This window comes from Lutjanus erythropterus, unplaced genomic scaffold (assembly GCF_056507025.1).
Source record: "Lutjanus erythropterus isolate fLutEry1 unplaced genomic scaffold, fLutEry1.hap2 Scaffold_155, whole genome shotgun sequence".
Taxonomy (NCBI): domain Eukaryota; kingdom Metazoa; phylum Chordata; class Actinopteri; order Lutjaniformes; family Lutjanidae; genus Lutjanus; species Lutjanus erythropterus.
Window position 1 is genome coordinate 1,142,501 of NW_028146632.1, and position 22,465 is coordinate 1,164,965.

The 22,465-nt window shown below is 38.9% G+C and overlaps 3 protein-coding genes and 1 long non-coding RNA gene across 9 annotated transcripts; 3 read left to right on the plus strand and 1 right to left on the minus strand.

The window, feature by feature from the left end:
- The first annotated feature begins 1,952 nt into the window (after window positions 1–1,952).
- Window positions 1,953–3,089, plus strand: LOC146304361 (uncharacterized). Its single transcript, XR_014769379.1, has 3 exons — window positions 1,953–2,083; window positions 2,177–2,218; window positions 2,956–3,089. It is a non-coding gene; the product is annotated as an uncharacterized LOC146304361 (long non-coding RNA).
- Window positions 3,090–3,540: 451 nt separating this feature from the next.
- LOC146304362 (G2/M phase-specific E3 ubiquitin-protein ligase-like) lies at window positions 3,541–18,559 on the plus strand. Of its 5 annotated transcripts, XM_084714201.1 has the most exons (9): window positions 3,564–3,973; window positions 4,070–4,166; window positions 4,268–4,362; window positions 14,785–15,159; window positions 15,369–15,622; window positions 15,744–15,872; window positions 16,239–16,379; window positions 17,394–17,505; window positions 17,622–18,559. In XM_084714201.1, exons 1-9 carry the CDS (start codon window positions 3,721–3,723, stop codon window positions 17,837–17,839), a joined length of 1,674 nt encoding a protein of 557 aa, XP_084570327.1. In that variant the 5' UTR covers window positions 3,564–3,720; the 3' UTR covers window positions 17,840–18,559. The 5 variants fall into 5 exon arrangements, with proteins under 5 accessions (XP_084570330.1, XP_084570328.1, XP_084570327.1 ...); XM_084714202.1 differs by lacking the exon at window positions 16,239–16,379 and having other exon boundaries at window positions 3,553–3,973; XM_084714205.1 differs by lacking the exons at window positions 3,564–3,973; window positions 4,070–4,166; window positions 4,268–4,362 and having other exon boundaries at window positions 14,701–14,982; window positions 15,071–15,159.
- On the plus strand, window positions 5,495–13,395 carry LOC146304363 (uncharacterized). Of its 2 annotated transcripts, XM_084714206.1 has the most exons (7): window positions 5,499–6,238; window positions 7,614–7,762; window positions 7,907–8,003; window positions 8,231–8,560; window positions 8,703–8,856; window positions 8,950–9,080; window positions 10,475–13,395. In XM_084714206.1, the coding sequence occupies exons 1-7, from the start codon at window positions 5,906–5,908 to the stop codon at window positions 10,808–10,810; spliced, it is 1,530 nt and encodes a 509-aa protein (XP_084570332.1). In that variant the 5' UTR covers window positions 5,499–5,905; the 3' UTR covers window positions 10,811–13,395. The 2 variants fall into 2 exon arrangements, with proteins under 2 accessions (XP_084570333.1, XP_084570332.1); XM_084714207.1 differs by lacking the exons at window positions 8,703–8,856; window positions 8,950–9,080 and having other exon boundaries at window positions 5,495–6,238.
- A 226-nt stretch (window positions 18,560–18,785) lies between the features above and the next one.
- On the minus strand, window positions 18,786–21,897 carry LOC146304364 (uncharacterized). The gene is made up of 6 exons (XM_084714178.1): window positions 21,414–21,897; window positions 20,741–20,786; window positions 20,557–20,648; window positions 20,092–20,202; window positions 18,951–19,227; window positions 18,786–18,797 (listed from the first exon to the last, which is right to left on the minus strand). Exons 1-6 carry the CDS (start codon window positions 21,818–21,820, stop codon window positions 18,786–18,788), a joined length of 945 nt encoding a protein of 314 aa, XP_084570304.1. The 5' UTR covers window positions 21,821–21,897.
- Window positions 21,898–22,465: the final 568 nt, after the last annotated feature.

Genomic DNA, 22,465 nt, shown 5'->3' on the forward strand with positions numbered 1-22,465 from the left:
CTGCTGCTGCTGTAGTTGTTGTTGTTGTTGTTGTTGTGGAGGAGGAGGCTGCTGCTGCTGCTGTTGTTATTGTTGTTGTTGTTGTTGTTGTTGTTGTTGTTGTGGAGGAGGAGGCTGCTGCTGCTGTTGTTGTTATTGTTGTTGTTGTTGTGGAGGAGGAGGCTGCTGCTGCTGCTGTTGTTGTTGTTGTGGAGGAGGAGGCTGCTGCTGCTGTTGTTGTTGTTGTTGTGGAGGAGGAGGCTGCTGCTGCCGTTGTTGTTGTTGTTGTTGTGGAGGAGGAGGCTGCTGCTGCTGATGTTGTTGTTGTTGTTGTGGAGGAGGAGGCTGCTGCTGCTGTTGTTGTTGTTGTTGTGGAGGAGGAGGCTGCTGCTGCTGCTGTTGTTGTTGTTGTTGTGGAGGAGGAGGCCGCTGTTGCTGCTGCTGTTGTTGTTGTTGTTGTGGAGGAGGAGGCTGCTGCTGCTGCTGTTGGTGTTGTTGTTGTTGTTGTGGAGGAGGAGGCTGCTGCTGCTAATATCTTTCTTTCTTTATGTATTTTGTTTATATTGCGAACTAGATACAATTCAGTTAAACTAGTCCTGTAAAGATTCACACAGCATGCAAACTCATTTGGATTCTGCAAAACACGTTTTGATCACACATATAGCATTATAATCACATTAGTATCAAGAATAAGATAGATTAGATCAAGACCTACAACACTCATCCCAACCCCCCTTGTGTTACCTGTAGCTCATTAGTGTTTCACCTTTACCTGTTATCTTCACTGCACCCACTGTCATCCGAAAATGAATAAGGAAATTCCCACTGTTCAACATCAGGATAAAACATCACAGTGACATCATCATTATCATACTTAACCACAGTTTGGGGGGCCTGTGTAATGGTTCTGGTAGATTTACGAATGATTAACTTAATGATGGAGACCAGGCATGTACCAATGAGGATGAGGAGAAGAAGAAACACTACTACGGTGGTGAGAAGCTTAAGAATACCTGATCCCCAGGACCCGAATGTGCTTGAGAAATCCCCTAGCTCAAACCCGTGAGTGGCATGTAACTCTTTAAGGCCCTGTGTGGTGTCATGGGCCATATCCATTATCTCAGCTGTTGCATCTGAAATATAAGAACAACACTCAGTGCCGATGACTTTACAGGTTCCACCCTGAGCAGCTAGTAACAAGTCTAGTGCCATACGATTTTGCAATACCACTGTCTTTACTTCCTGCAGCTCCTTGTGTTCTGCTAACATAGCTTTATTAGAGACATTAAGGTGGTTTTCTAGCACTTTGGACAGGGATATAAGCTCTTGTTGAGTGACATAGACACCATAGAAGGGGAGAATGATACCTGCTACCCGTTGGAGGCTAGACAACTCCTCCTGTGTTTATGTAAAGGGGGATACAATGCGGCTATTTCAGACGAATCTACTTCTCTAATCAAAGGGACTAGATAGGCCAGATAACATGTTCCAGAAGCGTCATCGTAGGGCACACAGCTATAAGCATTATTCCCACAGACCAAGTACACTCTCTCAGGCAACGGAGACTTCATTAGACCGATCTAATGAAGTCTCCGTTGCCTGAGACTTCATTAGATCGGTCTAATGAAGTCTCCGTTGCCTGAGACTTCATTAGACCGAGACTTCATTAGACCGATCTGCACGGATTTCAGACAGCTGCTGTGTCCTAAACTTTCATGCTGATTTGTTCCTACGCCTTGCATGCAAAGGGACACATTCTGTAAATCATGGGTTAACACCAGGGGAATATATGTGGAGCAATCACGAAGAGGAGTAGGCTGAGGATGGAGGGGCTCAGAACAGTTATGCACTTTTACTTTAAGTGTCCTCTTTTTTGGAAATCAAAATATGGTCACCTTAATTAAAGTCCATTAACAATTAGCTGTTTAACATAATCTTTCTGCTGGTGGTTTGTAATACCCTTCTTACTATTTCTTTGTTGTTTGTGATGTCAGGACAGTCATGGTGATGATATTTTGCAATCAGCCCGTCGCTTACTACAGTTACTAAGTTCCTCTGGTCAACAAGGTGCAGCCAGTGGTGGCGTCACAAATCAACATATAAGGTTTAGTATTTAACTTTAATTCATGTACATATTTTACTTATACATTGTTTATGTATTGATGATTAATAAATGTTTTTGGATACAATCCTGCAGAGAACAGAGACAGACAGCATCAGTTCAAATGGAAATGACCAGGTAAAAAGAAGTTTATTTTAAATGAAGCCCTATGTATACACATTTTGACACTCTGTTGATTTGTACAGGCAAAATCAAAGTAATGATAGTATTACGTTGAATGCTCTGTATTGCAGATATTTAAGTCTAAGTTAGTAAACACTGGAAGAAAGCATGATGTTTTGTGTCTATTGTGAAAATGTGTATGGTCCATTTCGCTTAAAGCTGCAGTTGGCAAGTTGATGAAAGTGAAAGTAAACTCTGCAACTTGGTCGGAAATTTCAATACAATACTCTGTCAGGTCCCTTTATGAGCCTCTGCCAAGTGACATGATAGTGTGTTGTCTTGAAATGTCCGACCAAGTTGCGGAGTTTACTTTCACTTTCATCAGCTCACTACGATGTGTACGAGCTGCGATTGGCTGCTCCTCCTGCTCCCTCTATGTCTACCTGACTGGTGGAGAAGCTTCAGTCGCGGTGGATTTTGGCAAATACGATTTCAGGCTGTAGGTGGAGCCAGAGGAGTTGGATTTTGTCCTAAATTACTTATTTAATGTCCAACTAACAGAATATAGTGACAGTTCCAGCAAATATGACTGAATAATTGTTACCAACTGAAGCTTTAAGGCTAATGTTAAATTTGTTTATTAAATTAAAGAAATCTCAATGATTTGATAATAATAAAGGTGTTTTTCTAATGTAATTACAAAAAACAGATGAGGTTGTTAATGTTTTATTTATTTTTTAAATTTTCTATAGGTCCTTTCCAGGTATTTTCAGCAGGGGCAGAGGGAAGAGGCACTTTCCCACAGCAAGTCCAGTTCCTGCCAAGAGGCCTAAACCATTGGATGTAGCTTTCTATTTGTTGCCAAAGCATTGTGAAAAAACCCCAAAAGAGCAGGAGCAATTAGTCCATATGCGTGCAGGACTGGGCCGTAGGACTGCTCATCTAGATGAAAGCACAACACATGAAGAGGTGATAACATGCAATTAGTTATTTGGGCCAGTTGTATTGTATATTGTATTCAGGCTATGAAGTTACAATGATTTGCTAGTTTGTAATGCTGTGTCATTTATGCTATTTCTGATTTGAATGATGAGGGCCAACTTAAGTTTGTGTGTTAGTGTTGTTCTGTCATTAAAAAAAAGTACATATGCAACAGTTAACTTCACATTATGCAGTGCACAACACTGTTACTTTATGGTACTTAAATAAGACTTTTAAATATTTTACATATTTGTTTTATTTTATAAGGGCATGCCTACCTGCAAACCAGCCACTGCAAAGTAGAAATTGTATTTGTAAAAGTAAAAAACAAACAAACATGACTTATTTTGCTTTAGGTGACTTCTTTAGCTTGGTCTGTTGTCAGACAAGAAGTCTAGTTGCTTTGACTTAACTTCTAGATATAATCTATCTAATAAACTGTTGAAAGTTCTCATTTTTCTCTCCTCTTTTCTATAGGTGGATGGGGTAGCCGACAGCTGTCTCTTGTTGCTCCCGATGATACCGGCTATACAGGCATGATGTTGAAGTCTGTAACTCGTGGGCCTAAAAATCTCTTCATTGCCCCAATTCAAGAGGAACTGAGTACAAATCCCCTACCATTGACTGATGAAGCATTCAGTAACGTGCCAAAAGCTGCATGTCAGAAGTGTGAAGTTGCAGTTCCCCTTCCACTCCTGACAGAACACATCAAATCTTGTAATGTCATAGATGTTGACAGTGACGACAACCTGGCTAATGTGGATATCAGTGAGCCTGAAGAGAGAGACTGTAAGAAGTATAATATAATATAATGTAATCTGCTTTTGCAAGTATATTGTGTAGTATTTAATAACAGTTTTTTGAAAATAACTCTATTTTTTTCAGGTATCCTTTCAACAGCAGACATGCAGGAATGTCCTGTCTGCAAAAATATGTTTCCTGCTGACTCCATCGAGGTACATGCTTCGTCATGTGTGGAAAGGTATCCAATAACTTTTTATTGTTAATGTTTTTTTTTCTCTAATCTCTAGTCTTTGTTTTACATACTGTGCAGTTGTAACACAAATACTTTTATGAGGGTAGGGCAGGAAATGAGGTGATGCATGAAAGCATTGTAATTGAGGAAGAGCAAGCAGCAATGCCTGGGCCATCCACAAGTTCTCCAGCTGTTCAAGATGGTAGGTGCTGTTCATGCTTAGCAGTGGCATAGGGAAGGATACACACACTCTTAAAAAAGATGTGTTGTTTCCTGACACAATTAATGTGTAGACTGCAAAATAACACGTTTTGTGTCAGTGTCTGCACATAATGTGTTGCCTGCTTCATCATTTTCAACACACACAATTGTGTTAACAACCTTGGCCAATCAACCGCGGTCCGTTGGATTATGTCCCCGCCCCCACCGAACGCGCACTTCTTTTGGAGCACAGATGCGAAACCAGAGGACCAGCGGAGCGAAAGGACAGGTAAAATTGATGTTTTTATGCATTTAATATGAATCATGTACAGCCGTTTGACAGTAGGAAGTAAATAAAATGCACAGTCAACCGAAATTTAGACTTGGCGTGACTGCTATTTTGCCTCCACATTTCTGACTGCTATTTGACAGGTGACTTTACCCCGCTTGTTGCTTTCACTCAGACTTGAGTGCGGTGAGCATGGCGGCGGGGAGTTAGCTAGCTTAATGTAGGTGTGTAGCTAACGCCAAGTCACGTCAAAAAGCCAAAACGATGTTTTAATGGTGGCGCAGTACTTCAGCTAGCTTGCTGGCTAAACCATATGTTTCGTTCAAACTTTATAGCGTGTGTGTGCGTGTGTAAGAAGCTATTTTTGGCTTTTGCTAGTGTTAATAGTGAAATAGCAAGTGCGGCGCTGTTCTGGTTTCAGCCGGTTTGGTCTAGTTTTGCTAAGGCGCACATTGTCGCCATTTTGTGGCGTACTCTAATAAGGCAATATTAAAAAAACTCACCGGACAAGATTATTGCTGTGTGCTATATAGTAAATGAGTTAAAGAAGTAATTACCTGAAGTAAAATGGGATTGATTAATATTTATTGCTTTGACCATGTGTCATTATTATTTTAACAGTGATGATTATGTATAGAATATAAACACCTGCAAGTATATTCATTAATAATAGCAAAATTAGAAGTATTCAGATCCTTAACATAATTCTGCTGCATGGAGATTTTAACTGATTGAGCTGCAATGAAAAGTGAGAGACCTACTGTAAGCCCTAATGTTAGATCTTTCAGAAATCTACCAATATGTCTTTTGAGTTTTGCAGAACTACAGACTTGAATAGAATATCTTATTCAAGGAAATACTCCATTCTAGCAAACTAAATCCAAAGCACCACAAGTTGGTCATTTTAATGGGTCCTTTTAACAGTAACCAATTTAATTCATATCGGCAGTAGGTATAATAACACTAATAATGGTCATTACATTTAGGTGTGCCAGGACCAAGACACAGGTGTTAGGCATGGTTGTCTCACTGGAATGGGTGTGACACACCTGAATAGAACAGGACCATAATTGATAATATTGCTAATTATTCTGCGGTGACAGAATGTGAGAATGGGCACCACAAAATGTCCTGTACGTTACAAATACAATTATTTTCTAAATATCATTTATCATATATAGAAAATTGATTTCTCTCAAGTTTGTCCTTAAATTTTGTATTGACACATTTTGCTTTTTCTTCTGCAGTACCCGAAATGGAGCTCTCTGAACATAACTCTCGTCCACCACCGGACCCTGGACCACCTGTCAAGACAGTGCTAGTATCCATCTATAAAGATGGCACTGAAACATGCAAGAAACTTTTTAGAGTTAACAGTGCCTCACAGATTTTGCAGGCCTGTCACTCAGAGTTTTCACATCCAGTGGAGTTAGAAAGGTTTCTTCACTTTAATAGTGACTTCAAAGAGTACATAGACTGTGATACAAGCATAGATGTTAATGACAACGACAGGTTCCAAGTTAGGGTCTCCACAGTGATCCATTTGGAGTGTGTGGAGTTTGAAGCTCCATGTGTTGCGAGTGAAAAGGTGACTACTTTGAATGATTTCAAAACTCAACAAAACTATGTAGGGCTGTTGATCGATTAAAATATTTAAGTTAATCATGAGCATCTATATTTAATCATGATTAATCAGTTTTTATTTGTTAAAAATATATCTTAAAGGGATATTTTGTAAGTGCTTAACAATTAATAATAATAATAATAAAAAAGCTTTCTTTATGCAAATGTAACTATTAAATCAATTACATTGACCAAAAACAATGACAAATATTGTCCAGAAACCCTCAAAGGCACTGCATTTGGCATAAAAATTATACTCAAATAATAACATGACAAACCCAAGCCCACCAGGCACAGATGAACATATTGACCTGCTCAATTTAACATTAAGGCCAAAACGCACTAAAAGCTACAACAGAAAAGTTAATTGAAGTTTCTATGGCGCACTGCAGGCTTTAGATTTAAAATTCCAACACCACAGAACCAGTAGTACTTTAGGAAAAGGTTGCTATTTATATGTATCTGTTTCTTTATTTCTGTTAATAGTTTATTTCTTTAATAAAATATTATCCTCTGAGGAGAAAAATCTTCACCTTTATTCAGCTCAGTCTATATAATGATGAAATGATGCATGATATTCATGTTTTTGTATTAAGGCAACAAAATCGTTTACATCAATGTCAGATTGTGTGCATTTGCTGTCTGTTGGGTCAGGCAGCAAATGCACTGCACACTGACACACACCGAAGAGATGAAGAGAGAGAGACGGTCTGGACACTTCATCATGACTTAGAATAATAATAGTTATTATGGCACCATTCATCTGACATTACTTTTGTAAAGGAATGGACCCTTATTATGGCCAGGTTGATATGAAATAGGGTAAATACAGGTGATTGATTGTTTGACCTGAATAGAATGGAATCTTAATATAGCTGCAACAATTAATTGATTATTAAAAGTCAACTATTTTGACTTGAAAACTTATCAGGTTTTAATTAATTGATTTATTTTTAAGAAAAGAGTCTAAATTCTTTCCATTTCAGTAAATGTGCGTATTTTCTGTTTTCTCTACTCTATGGTTGTAAACTGACTATTTTTAGGTTGTCAACAAAACATTGAGGGTGTCATCTTGAGGTTTGGGAAACACTGATACAGATTTATTTCACCATTTTCTGACATTTTATTGACCAACTAAAAATCAGTTAATCAAGAAAATAATCAACAGATAAATAGATGATGAAAATAGTCGTTAGTTGCAGCTGTAAAGCTGTATTAGTATTGTTGGTAACACCTGTGTTTACCCAACTACTTCATGTCAAAATGGCTGTCATGAAAATGTTCTATTGATGTTTTGCCAGCAAGTTATAAAGGGATTTATTTGTTCTTGTGTTTTGTAGAAGAACCTAGGTGAACAGCTGAGATCTCTTCTGGAAAAGAAGGCTCCAGACATCTTGACTGAATATCAGCAGACAGGCACACTGTCCACCAGCAGCAGAAAGAAGCTTGTCAAACTGAGTGTCAGTGACCTTGTAGAGAAACATGGATTGTAAGTTGTAGATATTCATTCTTTTGATCTAAATTCCAGATTAGTTTCCTGTTTTTGTTCAGTGATTCAGGTGAGAGTTGAAATATGTTATGTATTGTCAACTGGTCAAGGGATTTTCATTTTATATTTTGTTTTGCTCTACAGTTATCCCCCTGCAGCAGAGAAACTGCATTTGGCTAAATCGTTAACCACACTCTTTCCATCGCTGAAAGTGATGGTCTCTGGGGAGGGTGATGGATTCGTAAGTGTTTTCTTGTTTTGTTTCACTAAGAGCTGTGATGGCACATAGCTTAATTCAACCAGTCCTGTCGGTTTTCTCCTTTGTAGTTAGTCATTTTTACTGTTCTGCAAATATTTTGAATTTCTTGTTTGGTTGAAATGTGATATATACAGTGCGCAAGGGAATAATAGTCTATTCGACAAGTAGATAGCCCTAAGTACTCATTCATGTTTAAATGTTGTTTGTAGGAACATTTCTATGATCCTCTATCCCATAAAGGATTCATAGAAATGAAGCTACGAAACATTAGACGAAACCTAGAAGAGGGCCAGCGGCGCTACCAGAAGAGGAAGTTGCCTTGTAGAGCAGCATCAGCAGCTGAGCCTTCAGTGGATGAAGACCCAAGTGAATGGCTGGCTGTCATCAAAAGAATGAAACCATCACCAGAGAACATGGGGCCAATCAAGACTGCAATGGAAAAGACTTTCAACTATCGCAGAAATTGGATCAGCACCCAGTCACCTACACTTGCAGATATTGTCCAACAGTACCCCCGTTTTATAGACATTCCAAGCCTGGTAAGACTTGTTTACTTATGCCAGATATTCACTGATATGAGCTTTGTGGTTTATATTTTTCTTGTAAATAGTCAGTCTAACATGAAAATAGTACTTTTAGGTCTAAGTAAGAAATATTTGTGATTGCTGTTTCCTCTATCAGCTAGATATAGAGTTTGGAAAACTGTTTGAGGGAAAAGCGGAGCTGTTCATTCGGAGGTGGGAGTCATCCATTATCCCAAAACTTAGGAAAATTGCTACGTTGGAGAAGGGACTTGTGTCTACTTTGTTGGATCAGAATGGAGACCAGAATGATGGTAAATAGTTGTCATTTAATGGATCCTTTGCTCTCCTAGTTTTATGTGCAAAATGTAATAACATAACCATTTGCTTACGCTCTTTTCAAATAGATGAGCTGTGCTACAGTATGCTGCAGGTCCTGACGCACCTGCTTCCCCCAACAGCCTCAGGAAGGGGTGCAGCAGCTTCAGGACGATGCAGTGTGAAGTCAGCGATATTATACTTACTGGACTTTGTACCGGTATGTTGTATGTGTGTGCACTTAAAGGGATAGGTTGTATTTTTTGAAGTGTGGTATGAGGAACCTATCCATAGTCAGTGTGTTGCCTACACTAAATGTCAGTCATCATGCCCCCAGTTGGGAGAAAAAGCAGGACTATCAGTGTAGGAAGCAAAGCAATTTACAGCTGTGGAATAGGTCAGCAGCAAAACATTTTAGCCACCACAAAATTCAATATCAGTTTTAAGTGTATGCTATATTTAGAATATTTTCACAGCCTTACTTTGCTGTCACAGCCTTGTCCAACAGGACACTGCTGTGATATAAGGCAAATATCACTCTCTCCAAATCAGTCAGACTCCTTGGAAAAAAGTAAGTGTACCTCAGAAGATGGTGGTTGTCTGTCTACTGCTGCCTCAATCGATTAGTTAGTTTGTAGTACTCTGTAAATTTGGTAACTTTTATATAACACCAAAGTCACAAAATAACACAAACTAATCGATTGAGGAGAGAGCAGTATTTGGCTTGTATAACTGCAGCTTTCTGTTGGGAAATGGCTGTCTGATGGTAAGGCAAAGCAGTGGAAGTATTCAAAATAGATACTGTTATGAACATAGATATTTCCAGTGTAAGTTGCTGAGTTTTGGAGATATCCACTGTAGATACATCTGCCTTCTCTTAAATGTAATGGCTCTAAATGTCACTTGGCTTGTAGTTCTCAAAAGAGCAAAAAAAATATTATTAAAAAAAACTCACAAGCATTCTGTTTTCAGAAATCATCACCCGGTTACTCAAGATAATCCACAGACGTTGTTGTGAGTTTTTTCTTTAAGACTTTTTTTTTTGTGCTTTGAGCACCAAAAGTACAGTGTCATTTAGTCCTATTATATTAGAGAGAAGGCAGGCATCTCTACAGCTGATATCTCCAAAACTCTGCAACACACACTAAAACAATATAGATGGATAAAAAGCAATACAAACCAGAGGCCAAATATTTGATTTTGGGGTGAACTGTCCCTTAAGTTCTCAGGCACCATGCCTGATTTCAGTCAGAGCTGTTTTAAATTAAGATAATACTTAATTCAATTCATTGTAATCATTTCCTTCTGTCCAATTTTTCAGGCTAATTTTTTTCATGAATGAATAAATAAATTGATCTTGTAAAATTGAGGAGGTCTGCTTTTGCAGAATTACAATCTGCACATCGATACCAGTGGGATTGCGTTTTAACTTTTTAAAACGGTTATGGGATCTCTCTTGAACCATGTCTCCTCGAAAATGCAAAGGTTGAATTGTCTGCTGCCTTATTTTTGCCTATAATCTCATGTGATTTACTATTATGAAGCACACTAAATATTTGAAATGTTTTGGGGGTTGGACCAGTGTTAAAGACGGTGTGTTTTTCTTTTCTCAAGCATGGGACCAGCATCCCCTCCCTTTGTGACAGAGATGAGGGATCCTTGACAACCCATCAGCCACAGCTCATGTGCATTGGCCCCCTGACCAGCCGAACACGCCAGTTTGTCATTGTTGCCAGAAATGACAAGGTCACCATTCCACTGCATGATGACAGTTTAACCTGTGCCTTGGATAAGCTGTTCAAGTTTTACTGGGTATGCAGTGTTGCTTATCCTCCTCAGCTTGTTTCAGTTTTCATCTTTCTTGAACACATCTATGACTTACCCGTGTCAAAGACTGTGAAACGATCCAAAGTGTTGGAGCTAGTTGGCAAGCTCCAGGCTTTGGCCTAAACAAACTCAGTGTGTACAGTTGCCCTCTATGTAAACGGCAAGTTCCTGGTGAGATCAGGAAACTTCGCTGGCATCTCCGTGTAGTGCATTCTCTATCTGACGGTCAGGACTATACCATTATTTGCAGTCAAAATGGCTGCCAGCGCACATACCATAATCTTAACTCCTACTCAAGACATCTTTCAAGAGAACATTCATCTGGGCACGCTTGTACAACCAATTTGTCTGACCAGACTTTGGATCACAATAAAACCACCATCAGTGAAGAAATTGATATGATACCAGACACTGCACTATCCTATGAGGATATTGACGCAGAGACAGACTTGTCTTCTTCTAAATCCAAAGGTCCTTCACTAAGTAGCTGTGCAGGTACTTTTGTCGCAAAAATGTACTCTGCTTCAAATGCAACTTTAAGTGACGTACAAAGGAGTGTAACTTGCACTAAAGAACTATTGGACAGGACAGTAGATAGCCTTCAAGCATCTACCTCTTCATTACTAAAAACTTTGTCAGTACCAGAAGACAGTGAGGATGTTGTGTCATTAATGAAAGAGTTTGAAAGTGCTCGAAATGTATTTAATGATTTAGACAACCCCTATAAAATGACAAAATATTTTGAAGATCAGTATTCACTTGTGAAGCCTACAGAAATCTTCCTGGGCCATAGAGCTGACACCACAAGAAGAAGTGGATTAGTCAGACAGTCACTAACAGCTAATACTTTTCAGTATATTTCCATACTTGAGACACTGAAATTTATTTTCTGTAATGAGAAAATGCAGACCTTATATTTGCAGTCTCACAAGAGTACCGATGGAAAGATGCGCGATTACTGTGACGGTGCTCATTTTGCCAGTCATGACTTGTATAAAAAACATCCAACTGCCCTACAGATTCAGCTGTACTTTGATGATCTGGAAACCACAAATCCTTTGGGATCAAAAACAAAGATTCATAAAATGGGGGCTGTGTATTTCTCCTTAAGGAACCTGCCACCTGAGTACAATTCATGCCTGGCAAATATCCATCTATGCCTTCTGTTCAATTCCATTGACAGAGAAACATATGGTTTTGGGAAGATACTTGAACCACTCTTGGATGACATTAGGTTTCTGGAATGTCACGGTATAGAGATCAAAATGAAAGGAGAATCACACTTATTGTATGGAACAGTGTGCCTGTTTACTGGTGACAACCTAGCATGTCATTCTTTGTGTGGCTATTTGGAAAGTTTTTCTGCCAACAAGTTCTGCCATTTTTGCCTTGTTGATAAAAATACTTCACAAACAGTGTTTGATGAAGATCAGCTTGAAAGGCGAAACCGAGACAACTACCAGCAGCATGTTGCTTTAAATGATGGGACTATGACAGGAATCAAAGAAAATTCATGCTTGAATACTTTGGAGTACTTTCATGTAACAGAAAATGTATGCGTTGACATAATGCATGATATCCTTGAGGGCGTCGCACCTTTAGAGGTGAAACTACTACTTCGACACTACATTTATGAGGAAAGACTGTTATGCCTGGAACAGTTAAATAAGAGAATAGTCAGCTTTGATTATGGGTATACAAATGCAAAAAACAAACCCAGTGTGATCCTCAATTTGAGGACATCAGAGACTGCTATTAAACAGACCGCAGCACAAATGTGGTGTCTCATACAAACCTTACCTTTCCTTCTTGGAGACTTGGTGAATCCAGAGAGCCTACACTGGCAATTATTTCTATTACTACGTGAAATATGCAGCATCATTTTTGCACCTGTTGTAACCATAGGACTTGCTGTGTATTTAAAACAGCTCATTATAGATCATCATAAACTGTTCAAAGAGCTCTATCCAGAGAAAAACCTTATCCCTAAACACCATTTTTATGGTCCACTACCCCAGCATGATGGTCTTATTTGGGCCGCTGTGCAAACTATGGTGTATGAGGTTTTAAGCGAAGCACAACCCTTTCAAAAGACAAGCACATGCTGTATGCAATTTTAAAATTATATCAAAGACATTGGCCTACAAAAACCAGGTTCAACAAATGCATTATTGGAGGTTTGGCCAACCACTTGGAAACAAAATGTGTGTTCCAAATGCATTTGCAGTTGCTCTCAGATCCCTAGACAAAGGTGAACAGTTGATTGATAGCCTGAGGTCAATTCTTGAAGGGGACTTTTCAGAAGTTATGTGTGTTTCTCATGTTGTAACGTGGTGTGGACAGACATACAGAACAGGGACTGTTGTTATGATGACAGACAATACTAAAGATGAACCAGTCTTTGGAGAAGTACTTCATCTCCTACCACAGGCAGACAAAGGCACTCTTCTAGCTTTTGTATGGGTTGTAAATGTCAACTATTTTGATGAGCACTTCTACGCTTATGCAGTGGAAAGAGCTGATGATTTCAAACTTGTACAGATTCCAGGTGATTTGTCTGATTTTAGACCACTTGACTTCCATACATGTTTTAAGGGACACCAGGTCTATATCAGCCCTAGGTACAAAGTTTTGTAAAGATTTTTTCATTTTCATGAGTTAAACATGAAATGTTGACCAAAAGTCTTAACCATAGATGAGATTTTGTAAAGAGTTGTTTAAAGGACTAGTTCAGATTATTTGAAGTGGGGTTGTATGAGGAATTCATTCATAGTCAGTGTTATTTACCTACAGCAGATGGCAGTTGGTATGCACCAAGTTTGGAGAAATGGGACTACTTCTGTAGGAAATTGAGCAATGTACTGTTATGAACAGGAGTGGGAGCAAAACACATTTTAGCCACCAAAAAGTCAGTTGCAGTTTAAGTGTACATTATATTAAGAATATCTTCACTTCTTTACATTTTTGTCAAACAGCCTTTTCTATCAGGAAGCATCATTTGTTCCAAAGCAACCAAGTTCCTTAAGGAAAAAGTAGTTTTAACTTGCATTAGCATGGGAGTTGCTGATCTACTGCTGCCAGATTGAGTTTGTATTTGTGTTTGTCTGAATTAAATGAATCTGAATTAATCTTTTAAACCCCAAAGTCGCACTTACACAAACTAACAGATTGAAGCAGTGGTATATCAGCAAATTCTGTGTTCTGTGAGTTAAAATTTCTCCTTTTCTTAAGGAGTGTGGTTGGTTTGGAGAAGGCCATATTTAACTTATGATAGTAGAGCTCCGACAGCAAGGTCAAATGATGAAAATATTCTAAATATAGCATGCACTATAGGTGCAATGGCTAAAGTAACTTGCTGCTGACTGTGACCACAGCAGTTCATTGCTTAACTTCCATGCTATCTACTGTAGGTAATACAATGACTATGGATAGGTGCCTCATACAACCACACTTCAAATAAGCTGAACTATCCCTTTAATGAGTTAAAACTCACATGTTGACTAAATGTTTTGTGAGGAACTTTTCACTTTAATGTATAGCATGAAATGTTGACCAAATGTCTTAATGCTAGGTGAAATATTTTTTTAAAGAAACTTTGAAGGTTCACAAATCAAATGAAATATTGACTAAATGTTTTAACATGTTTTAAAAATGTTTCTTAAAATAAATATTTTTTTCAAAATGATTTGAAGTGGCATTTTCCTTTTTATTCATAGTATTCTACCATTTGTGTAAAGTAACACATGCTTGTGTTAGATTCCTGTGTAATTTTGAGTAACACATATATGTGTTAATATAATTTTTATCTGTTGACACACAAATGTGTTAGTATTTACACATTATTACACATCTCTGTGTTAATGTATGTGACACAGTCACTGTGTTAATATATTAACACATTGAATGTGCTATAATTAACACAACATGCGTTGTCCCAAATTCAACTCATTGATGTGTAGAAATTGAACACATGTTGTGTCGATATTGACACATCCTTTTTAAGAGTGCAGTTTGAATGAAGATGGTTGTTTTTTGCTATCTTTACAGTTAGCCATAGATAATTAAACAACCACATTTCTATTTTTTATTCATATTAGGCTGGTTAACTGTCAGTGACCCCACCAAGGCTGTATCTCAGTGTGCTGACAGTTTTCGATGTATTCATGAAACAAAGAGTCCCTTACTTCTCAGCATGGACATCAGAAAAAGCCCTGCTGAGCAGGACATGGCACTTGTCTCCTTCTACAAACAACCTAATGTGGAATGGGCACGACCCCTGAATTGCAGACTTGAAGGTAGCTCCAATTACAAGTCACAGTTGTCCAAAACTAACTTAAGTATTTACTCTGTCTTTATTCTGTCAAACTTCACATTGTGTTACAGGAGATACTGCTATTGGACATGGTGTAACTCGTTTTTTTTTTTCTCCACATGCATGGAGAAGCTGAGGTCAGGCTTTTGCATCAATTTTGGTATGTATGTAATAGAATCCTACCAAATGCAAGCTGTATTATCTTTTTTTTTAATTATTCTGTCCATAAAGGTTTATGGTATTTTGCTTTATCCTGAAAGTTCAAAGGGTTCTTCTAAATGTATAATGCCTGTACTGATGATATCTCTGACTCTAGAATGAGGCCTATTTCTGTGTTGTTCTTAATTCAAATTTTTGATATCTTGACAGCAAATTCAAGTCTTACTGGGGTTTTTGAAGGAGAGCCGGGCCATATAGTTCCCTCAGCCTCTCACTTTCTCGTGGAAAGTGACATGTTCATGGTGGCAGGTCGAATGATAGGCCACTCCTTTCTTCATGGAGGACCATGCCTACAGGGACTCAGCCCTGCTGTTATTCATGTCTTGCTTGGTCGAAGTCCTGACACTGCAACAGTGACACTGGAGGACTGTCCAGATCTGGATATTAGAGAAACCATCAGGCTTGTATGTTTGATTAAAATTTTTTTTTTTTCTTTCAGTAATATGTTATGTACAATGGGCCGCCCTTTTATTGTGTATCCATTGTCCTTTATGAATGACATTTATATGACTTATTGTTTTGAAACTTGAAGGGGGATCCATACTGTCCGATAAGGATAAACAAAGTGTCCAGGACTTGGCCTATGCGTGGGACCTCCCTTCCCTAACTGACAACAACAGGAGGTGGCTGTTTGAAAAGCTATTGATACATGCAGTGAGTAAAAGTTTGAGAAATGTCTGTTTAAAAACACAAGTCACAATTAATGTATTTTGGTTTTTTTTTATCCAGTGGGTAATGTATTGGTTATAAATGCACATTGCTACGGTTCTAAAAAAAATTGTCTGACAAAATGAAAATGCGGCACTTTCTCCTGATAAATTTGATTCCCAGGTTTAGTGGGTGGTCTATAATACTGCAAGTGTGCAGGACAACAGTATGATTATTTCCTCATTCACCAGTGGAATGCAGCATAATAAGTGTATTTAAATGAAATTATTCTTTTCATATTTTACTCTTCAAGCCTACTTTTACATAAAGGAATTTTATGGGTTATATTCTCTGTCTTATTACTATTAACAGGTACTAGGACGTGTTATGAGGCAAATTAAGCAGCTGAGACGAGGCATTAAAGAAACCCCAATGTGGACACTGCTGACCCAAAGACCTGACACAGTGGCCTTGCTTCTTCCTAAAGACACGGCAGGGAATGTCAGCGCTGAGGTTAATTTGAATTACTGCTGTCTTGTAGCATTGCATTTGTAGTAAATATTATGGTTCATACCTGGTCAGCATCTACCGTATTGGCCCGAATATAAGACGGCCCTGATTATAAGACGACCCCCTCTTTTTCAAGACTCAAGTTTGAAAAAAGACTTTTTGAACACCAAATTAATTTTTATACAGAAAATTTTTCCTTACGTTGATTACATAGCGCTGAAAAGACAACAGCTTCTCTCCAAAGTCAGAGGGCAGGCGCTGGGCTAGACTTGTTCTGCGTCGCAGCGTTAGTCCGTTACGCCGCATCATTCTTTTACACCAGCCGAGGCTAGCTTTGAAGTCAGCGGTGGGTATGTTTAGCTCTTTGGCTATTTCCACGGCCTTGAGCTGAATGACAGCTCTGCTGATGGGCATCCCGTCCTTTCGTTTCTCGTCCACGTACGCGCACACCCTCCTGTCAAGTTCTTGGAAGCGGCCGCTCTGAGGACCATGGAAAGCTTTTCTCTGACTGTGAGCATTTTTTAGGTGATCTTTTTGAGCTCTCCATCTCCGTACATTACACTCTGTGACACCATATTTCACAGCCGCTTTGCAATTGTTTGAAGACTCTGCCTCATTTATCACCATCATCTTGAAGTTTACATCATAACTTCTCCTCAGCTGCCGGTTAACCTGGCCGATCTTCGACCCACTTTTCTCCCGATTGTCGCTACGTTTCTCCATTTTCTGTTATCTCTTCTATTATTTTCTTCTCTTTTCTTTCTTACCACTATTTTTTATTTTTCTTCTTCGTGACACGGGTTCGCTTTGGCCTGGGGAGTCAAGTTCAGCATTCTGGCGCCATCTAGCGTCGTGAATGGGTATAATGTCCAGACCCCGAATATAAGACGACCCCCACTTTTTCAGTCTTATTTCAATGCAAAAAACACCGTCTTATATTCGGGCCAATACGGTATTACTGCCTGCAATAGAACAAAAAATTATCCAAGTCTTTCTCATGCTATTTTTTCAATGCAGGTCCTTCTTCAGCTTATCACATGGCCTCGTGAGGGTGGCAGCGATGATGACAATTGTTCAGTTGAAACAAAATGCTGCATGTCAGGGTATCTACGACAGTTCATAGGTGAAGGTAGGTTTACCTGTATCAAGGGCTTGACTAGTCTGCTATTCCATGTGAACTGTTAGTGCCATAGTTGGCTATTTACCCTGATGACTAATCATCATCCATTTGAATCTACTCCATAGCAACACCAACTGAACTGACCAACCTGGTCAAATTCTGGACCGGATGGGAGGTTCTACCACCAAGTCTCTCTGTCGAAGTCGTCGAGAGCAGATACGTCACAGCCTCCACCTGCTTTGAGACCTTGCGCATCCCAGGGCATTACAAGGACTACACATCTTTTAAACATGACATCCTGGCATGCATTAGCACTTGCCATACAGGATTTGGTCTTGTCTGAGTGGCATCTGGACCTGTGTTTACACTTGTCAGATAAGATTGTCAAAGTAATATGTTGTTTTATGCTTGTTAGCTGTCAAGTGTTCAGATTCATCTGACAGTATGGAGTTGTTGTATTTGTAGAACTGTAACTTCAACAGTAACCCACATATTTCAGACCATGCACTGGGAGATTCCTTGCCGTCCTTACTCTGGTTTGACACACCTGATGTTGAAAATATTCAAGTTGTTAAAAGGTGGACTTATACTGATTTTATTTTCAGTGTTACACAGTTGCAATTTCTTCGCATTGTTACAAAACATCTCAAGCTCAGTTTTCATAGAAAAATGTAAAGTATTTAGTCTTGTCTGAGTGACATCTCAACCTGTATTTACACTTGTCAGTTAAGACTGTTTAGGTAAAATGTTAATGTTTTTATGCTTGTTAGCTGTCAATTGTTGACCCACAGATTTCAGACCATGTGGGAGTTTTTCTTGCCATCCTTACTCTGGTTCGACACATCTGATGTTGAAAATATTCAAGTTGTCAAGGTGGACTTGTACTGATTTTATTTTCACAATTTTGTGCACTGTTACACTGTTATTATTACATTACATCTCAATCTCAGTTTTTTATAAGAAAATACGGTATGTTAAGTTACATGCATTTTATGATTGGCAGCTTAATGTATTCCTTGTAACATTTCTGTGCTCTAATAAACCATTAATGCAGGAGTTTAAAGTGCACTTGTACTTTTCACTGATATAACTGAAGGGAACGAAAGTCTGTGAAAACATTAAAATATCAACACATAATTCAAAACTGAAGTCTTATCTGATCAGTTCTATTCAGAGGTCAAGAAACTGCTCACAAAACTGAACAGCAGCAATGTAAATATCGCTGCCGTAGGACTGGGATGCAGCTCTTGGCTGAACTGCAGCTCTAAAAGCTGTCAGTTGTCCATCGGTCAGTGGGCATACTGTGTGTGGAACGACAACGCTGAAGTGGTCTTCACAAGGAAGTCCACTGTTTTAAATAGAGAGCATTTTAAATTGTATGCAGTGACAGTAGGCACACTTTAAAATACTTCAAATTCAACAGCTTAAACATGAAAACCAAATGATTCATGTACCTCTGCATTATCTGGTCTTTGAACTGGGTAGTGTCTACGACCCAGCTCCCACAGCTGGTTGGAGGTCATGTTGCTTTCCGTTCTGAGCGGATGGTTGTCCCAACCATTCCGAAAAGTATCCAAGTCATCCTGCAGGCGTGGCAAGAAAACAAAGTGGCAGCAGAAGAGGTGTGTTAGATTGGCAATGCTCAGGAAGCCCTCTTCTTCAAGGTAGTGCAGGACATCGTAATAGATGCAATTAACAGCTACCCACAGGTCTCTCCACAGCCGCTCAATCCTTAATTTGAATACAAAAAAAATAATATTTACAATTTGTTTAATAATCCATAATGAGTGACCAACAATTAAAATGTAAAATATCCAACCTATTTAATAGCTGAAACTGAATTTCTTCTTTATTTTGTATTCATGCATAGCCCACTACCCACTTCTGCTGACTTATAAGGCTCTTAATGACAAAGCTCCATCCTATCTGAAAGACCTCATTATTCCTTACTATCCCACCAGATCACTTCGCTCCCAGAATGCAGGTCTGTTAGTGACTCCCAGTATCTCTAAAAGCAGACTGGGAGGTAGAACCTTCAGTTACCAGGCTCCTTTACTGTGGAACCAACTCTCTCCATGGGTCAGAGAGGCAGACACTCTAACTACATCTAAGTCCAGACTCCTCTCCTCCCACCAGAAGCTGCCTTCATCAGCTCTTGTTAACATTTCCATGTTTCCCACATTCTGTGTTATAAACTGTTTTCTTGTCTGTACGCAACATCTATTGCATGTCTGCCCGTCTTGGGTGAGGGATCCCTCACCCTGCTCACCCTGAGGTTTCTCCAATTTTTCCCTGTTAAAAGGGTTTTCCTGGAGTTTTTCCTCAGTGGATGTGAGGGTCTAAGGGCAGAGGATGTTGTTATGATGCCATGTAAAGCCCTTTGAGACAAACTGTAAAAAAATAAAACTGCCTTGCCTATATTTAGAATTAGATCTTGTTTCATGCATACTGCATGTTATTGCACCATATGCAAATGTTACAAATAATAGTACATCATGGTACTCCTTCTAGCAGCTGTGTGCTAACATAGTATCACTACATGGTATCAGTGAGGGGGCAACTTCCAATTAGCAGTATCTATTCTATTGAACAAACCGTTGGTTGTGAACACTCTTGCCAGATATAAAGCTGCTCCTTCCAGTGCCACGGACTGTAAACATGAAGCGGGCAACATCTACGTTTTCAACTCCCTCATCTCCACGTACCCTAAAGGAGACACAAAACACTTTCAAATATCATATATACGAAAAGTTGGTTACAGTTTATTGGTTGATTAATACAGCAGTGCAATGAGAGTGGTTGAAGCATCTGAGAGTAAAATTCTGAAAATAAAATAAAAATAACTTGTTAATAATTCTATTTCCCTATTCAAAGTCTGTCTAACTAAAACGTAGAAAACAAGGATAATACATATAGGCTTTATATAGCCACATAAGTGTTATGAACAGTGTTTATCTTTGACCTGGTATTTTCCCACCATACAACGCATTTTCCATACACATAGTTATACAGTTAGTACTGTTATAGTGTAAAATATCCTAGTTTATAATATTCATTCACCTGAGAGGAACACCAAACTTGTCGACAGATTCCTGGAAGAATGCCAGGGTGGTTGAGGCCATGTTGTTTGAGGCTGCACCAAGATACATTATCTGCAGCACAAATAAAATTACATGTCTATGGGGCACTCAAGTATTTAATAATTATAGAAATATGTGCACTTTGTCCAAACAATTGTGCTAACCTTACGAGAAAAACCATCAATGCCTCCGAAGACAACAATGTTGTAGCTGAAAGAGTGAAAAATGAATTTGTCAACTGTACATAACATACTGCAAGTTAAATAAAAGAAAGAAAAAAAAGGTTCAACACACAGTTGCTGAATGTAATAGACAAAGTGTGTGCCATTATGAGAGGTTAGCTGTTATGGCGCATATATAGTAACAGAAGCAGTATAAAAATGTGTGGATACTGATAACAAGAGCTGCAACAATTAATTGATTAATCAAACAATAATAAATTATTAAATTACTAATTAATTTGATCTGATTCAAATAATAGGTTTGAGTAGTTTTTTTTTAAGAAAAAAAGTCAAAATTCTCTGATTTCAGCTTGTTAAATCTGAATGTTTCTGGTTTCTTTGTTCCTTTATGACAATTAACTGAATATTTCTTTGGTTTGTGGACAAAACAAGACTTTGAGGACGTCATCTTGTGGTTTGGGAAACACTGACATTTTTCAACATTTTTTAAATTTTATTGACCAAACAACTATTTGGTTAATCATTACAATAATCACCAAATTAACTGATAATGAAAATAATGGTTAGTTGCAGCCCTAATAACAACTATATACTTTAAAAAAACACCCCTGAAACTCAGACATTTTGTGAAAAAGACTGCTAAATATGAATTTACCGAATCAATTTATGGTTCGTATCAATGTGCCACAAAGCCTGGGGTCCGGGTACTGAATAGGTCCGTCTAGCTAGACACCCAACATGGACCATTCGGTTTATGACACCAATGGTGTCAACACGGTGCATGGAGGCTCTGACACGGTTATACTGCACCCTCAGTCCTCTGGCTTGCAGGAGGCCCTTCATCATCCGATATCCAGAGTTAGGCTGCCTAGATTTAATCTCTCTCACACACTGATCTAACTCATCATCTGTCATTGGGCTGTAGAGTGCCTTTACTGAGAGATCAGACTCGGCCATGCGTCGGTATGCTGTACGTCTGGACACCCCCAAGAGTTTAGCAATACATGGAACAGACAAATTAAGTTCCAGAAGTTTGCTAAGGTAGTCTGGGGATATGGTCATCCGCTGTTGCCCTGCTGATCCTTGCTCAAACTGCACAACTGCAACATGTTGCTCCCTTTTGTCTTTTTCCAAATTGATGAGACTGTGTAGCTGTGTCAGTGCATCTAATAAAATTAACAATAGAAAAGCAAATCCATGACTGTAACAGCTGATGTTTGAAAAGTGCAATTTGTAATAACAACAGCTTCATCAGATACTTGAATAGTTCAAAATCCAATGCCTGCTTTAAAATGATTGCACAAAAAACTTAGGTTAAACTCCGTGTTCACATAAACGGACTGCGAGCTCGACTGTAGCCGCACCGACTCACGCGTGTGTACTGCCCGTAGTCCCGACAGGACTGACGAGGCGCGCAGAGGGTAAAGTTGTATATGCGGTAATCACGGTACCGAAAATGCAGGAACTGACGAATTTTTTGCGTCTTGACATCGACTTGGTACCAAAGTATCGGTTCTTGTGACAACCCCAGCCTGTATGAAAACAATAACTAATGAGAAAGAATACAGGAGCGAATGGAAACATAGTAATTCTGGGATGCAGCTGGTCACAGTGGTCTATAAAGGGGCCTTCACATGACAAGAAATTTGCTCTTCGCTCACCGCCAGGTAGGGCGCAGAGGCGTTGAGCTATTCCCATTGCTAGGCA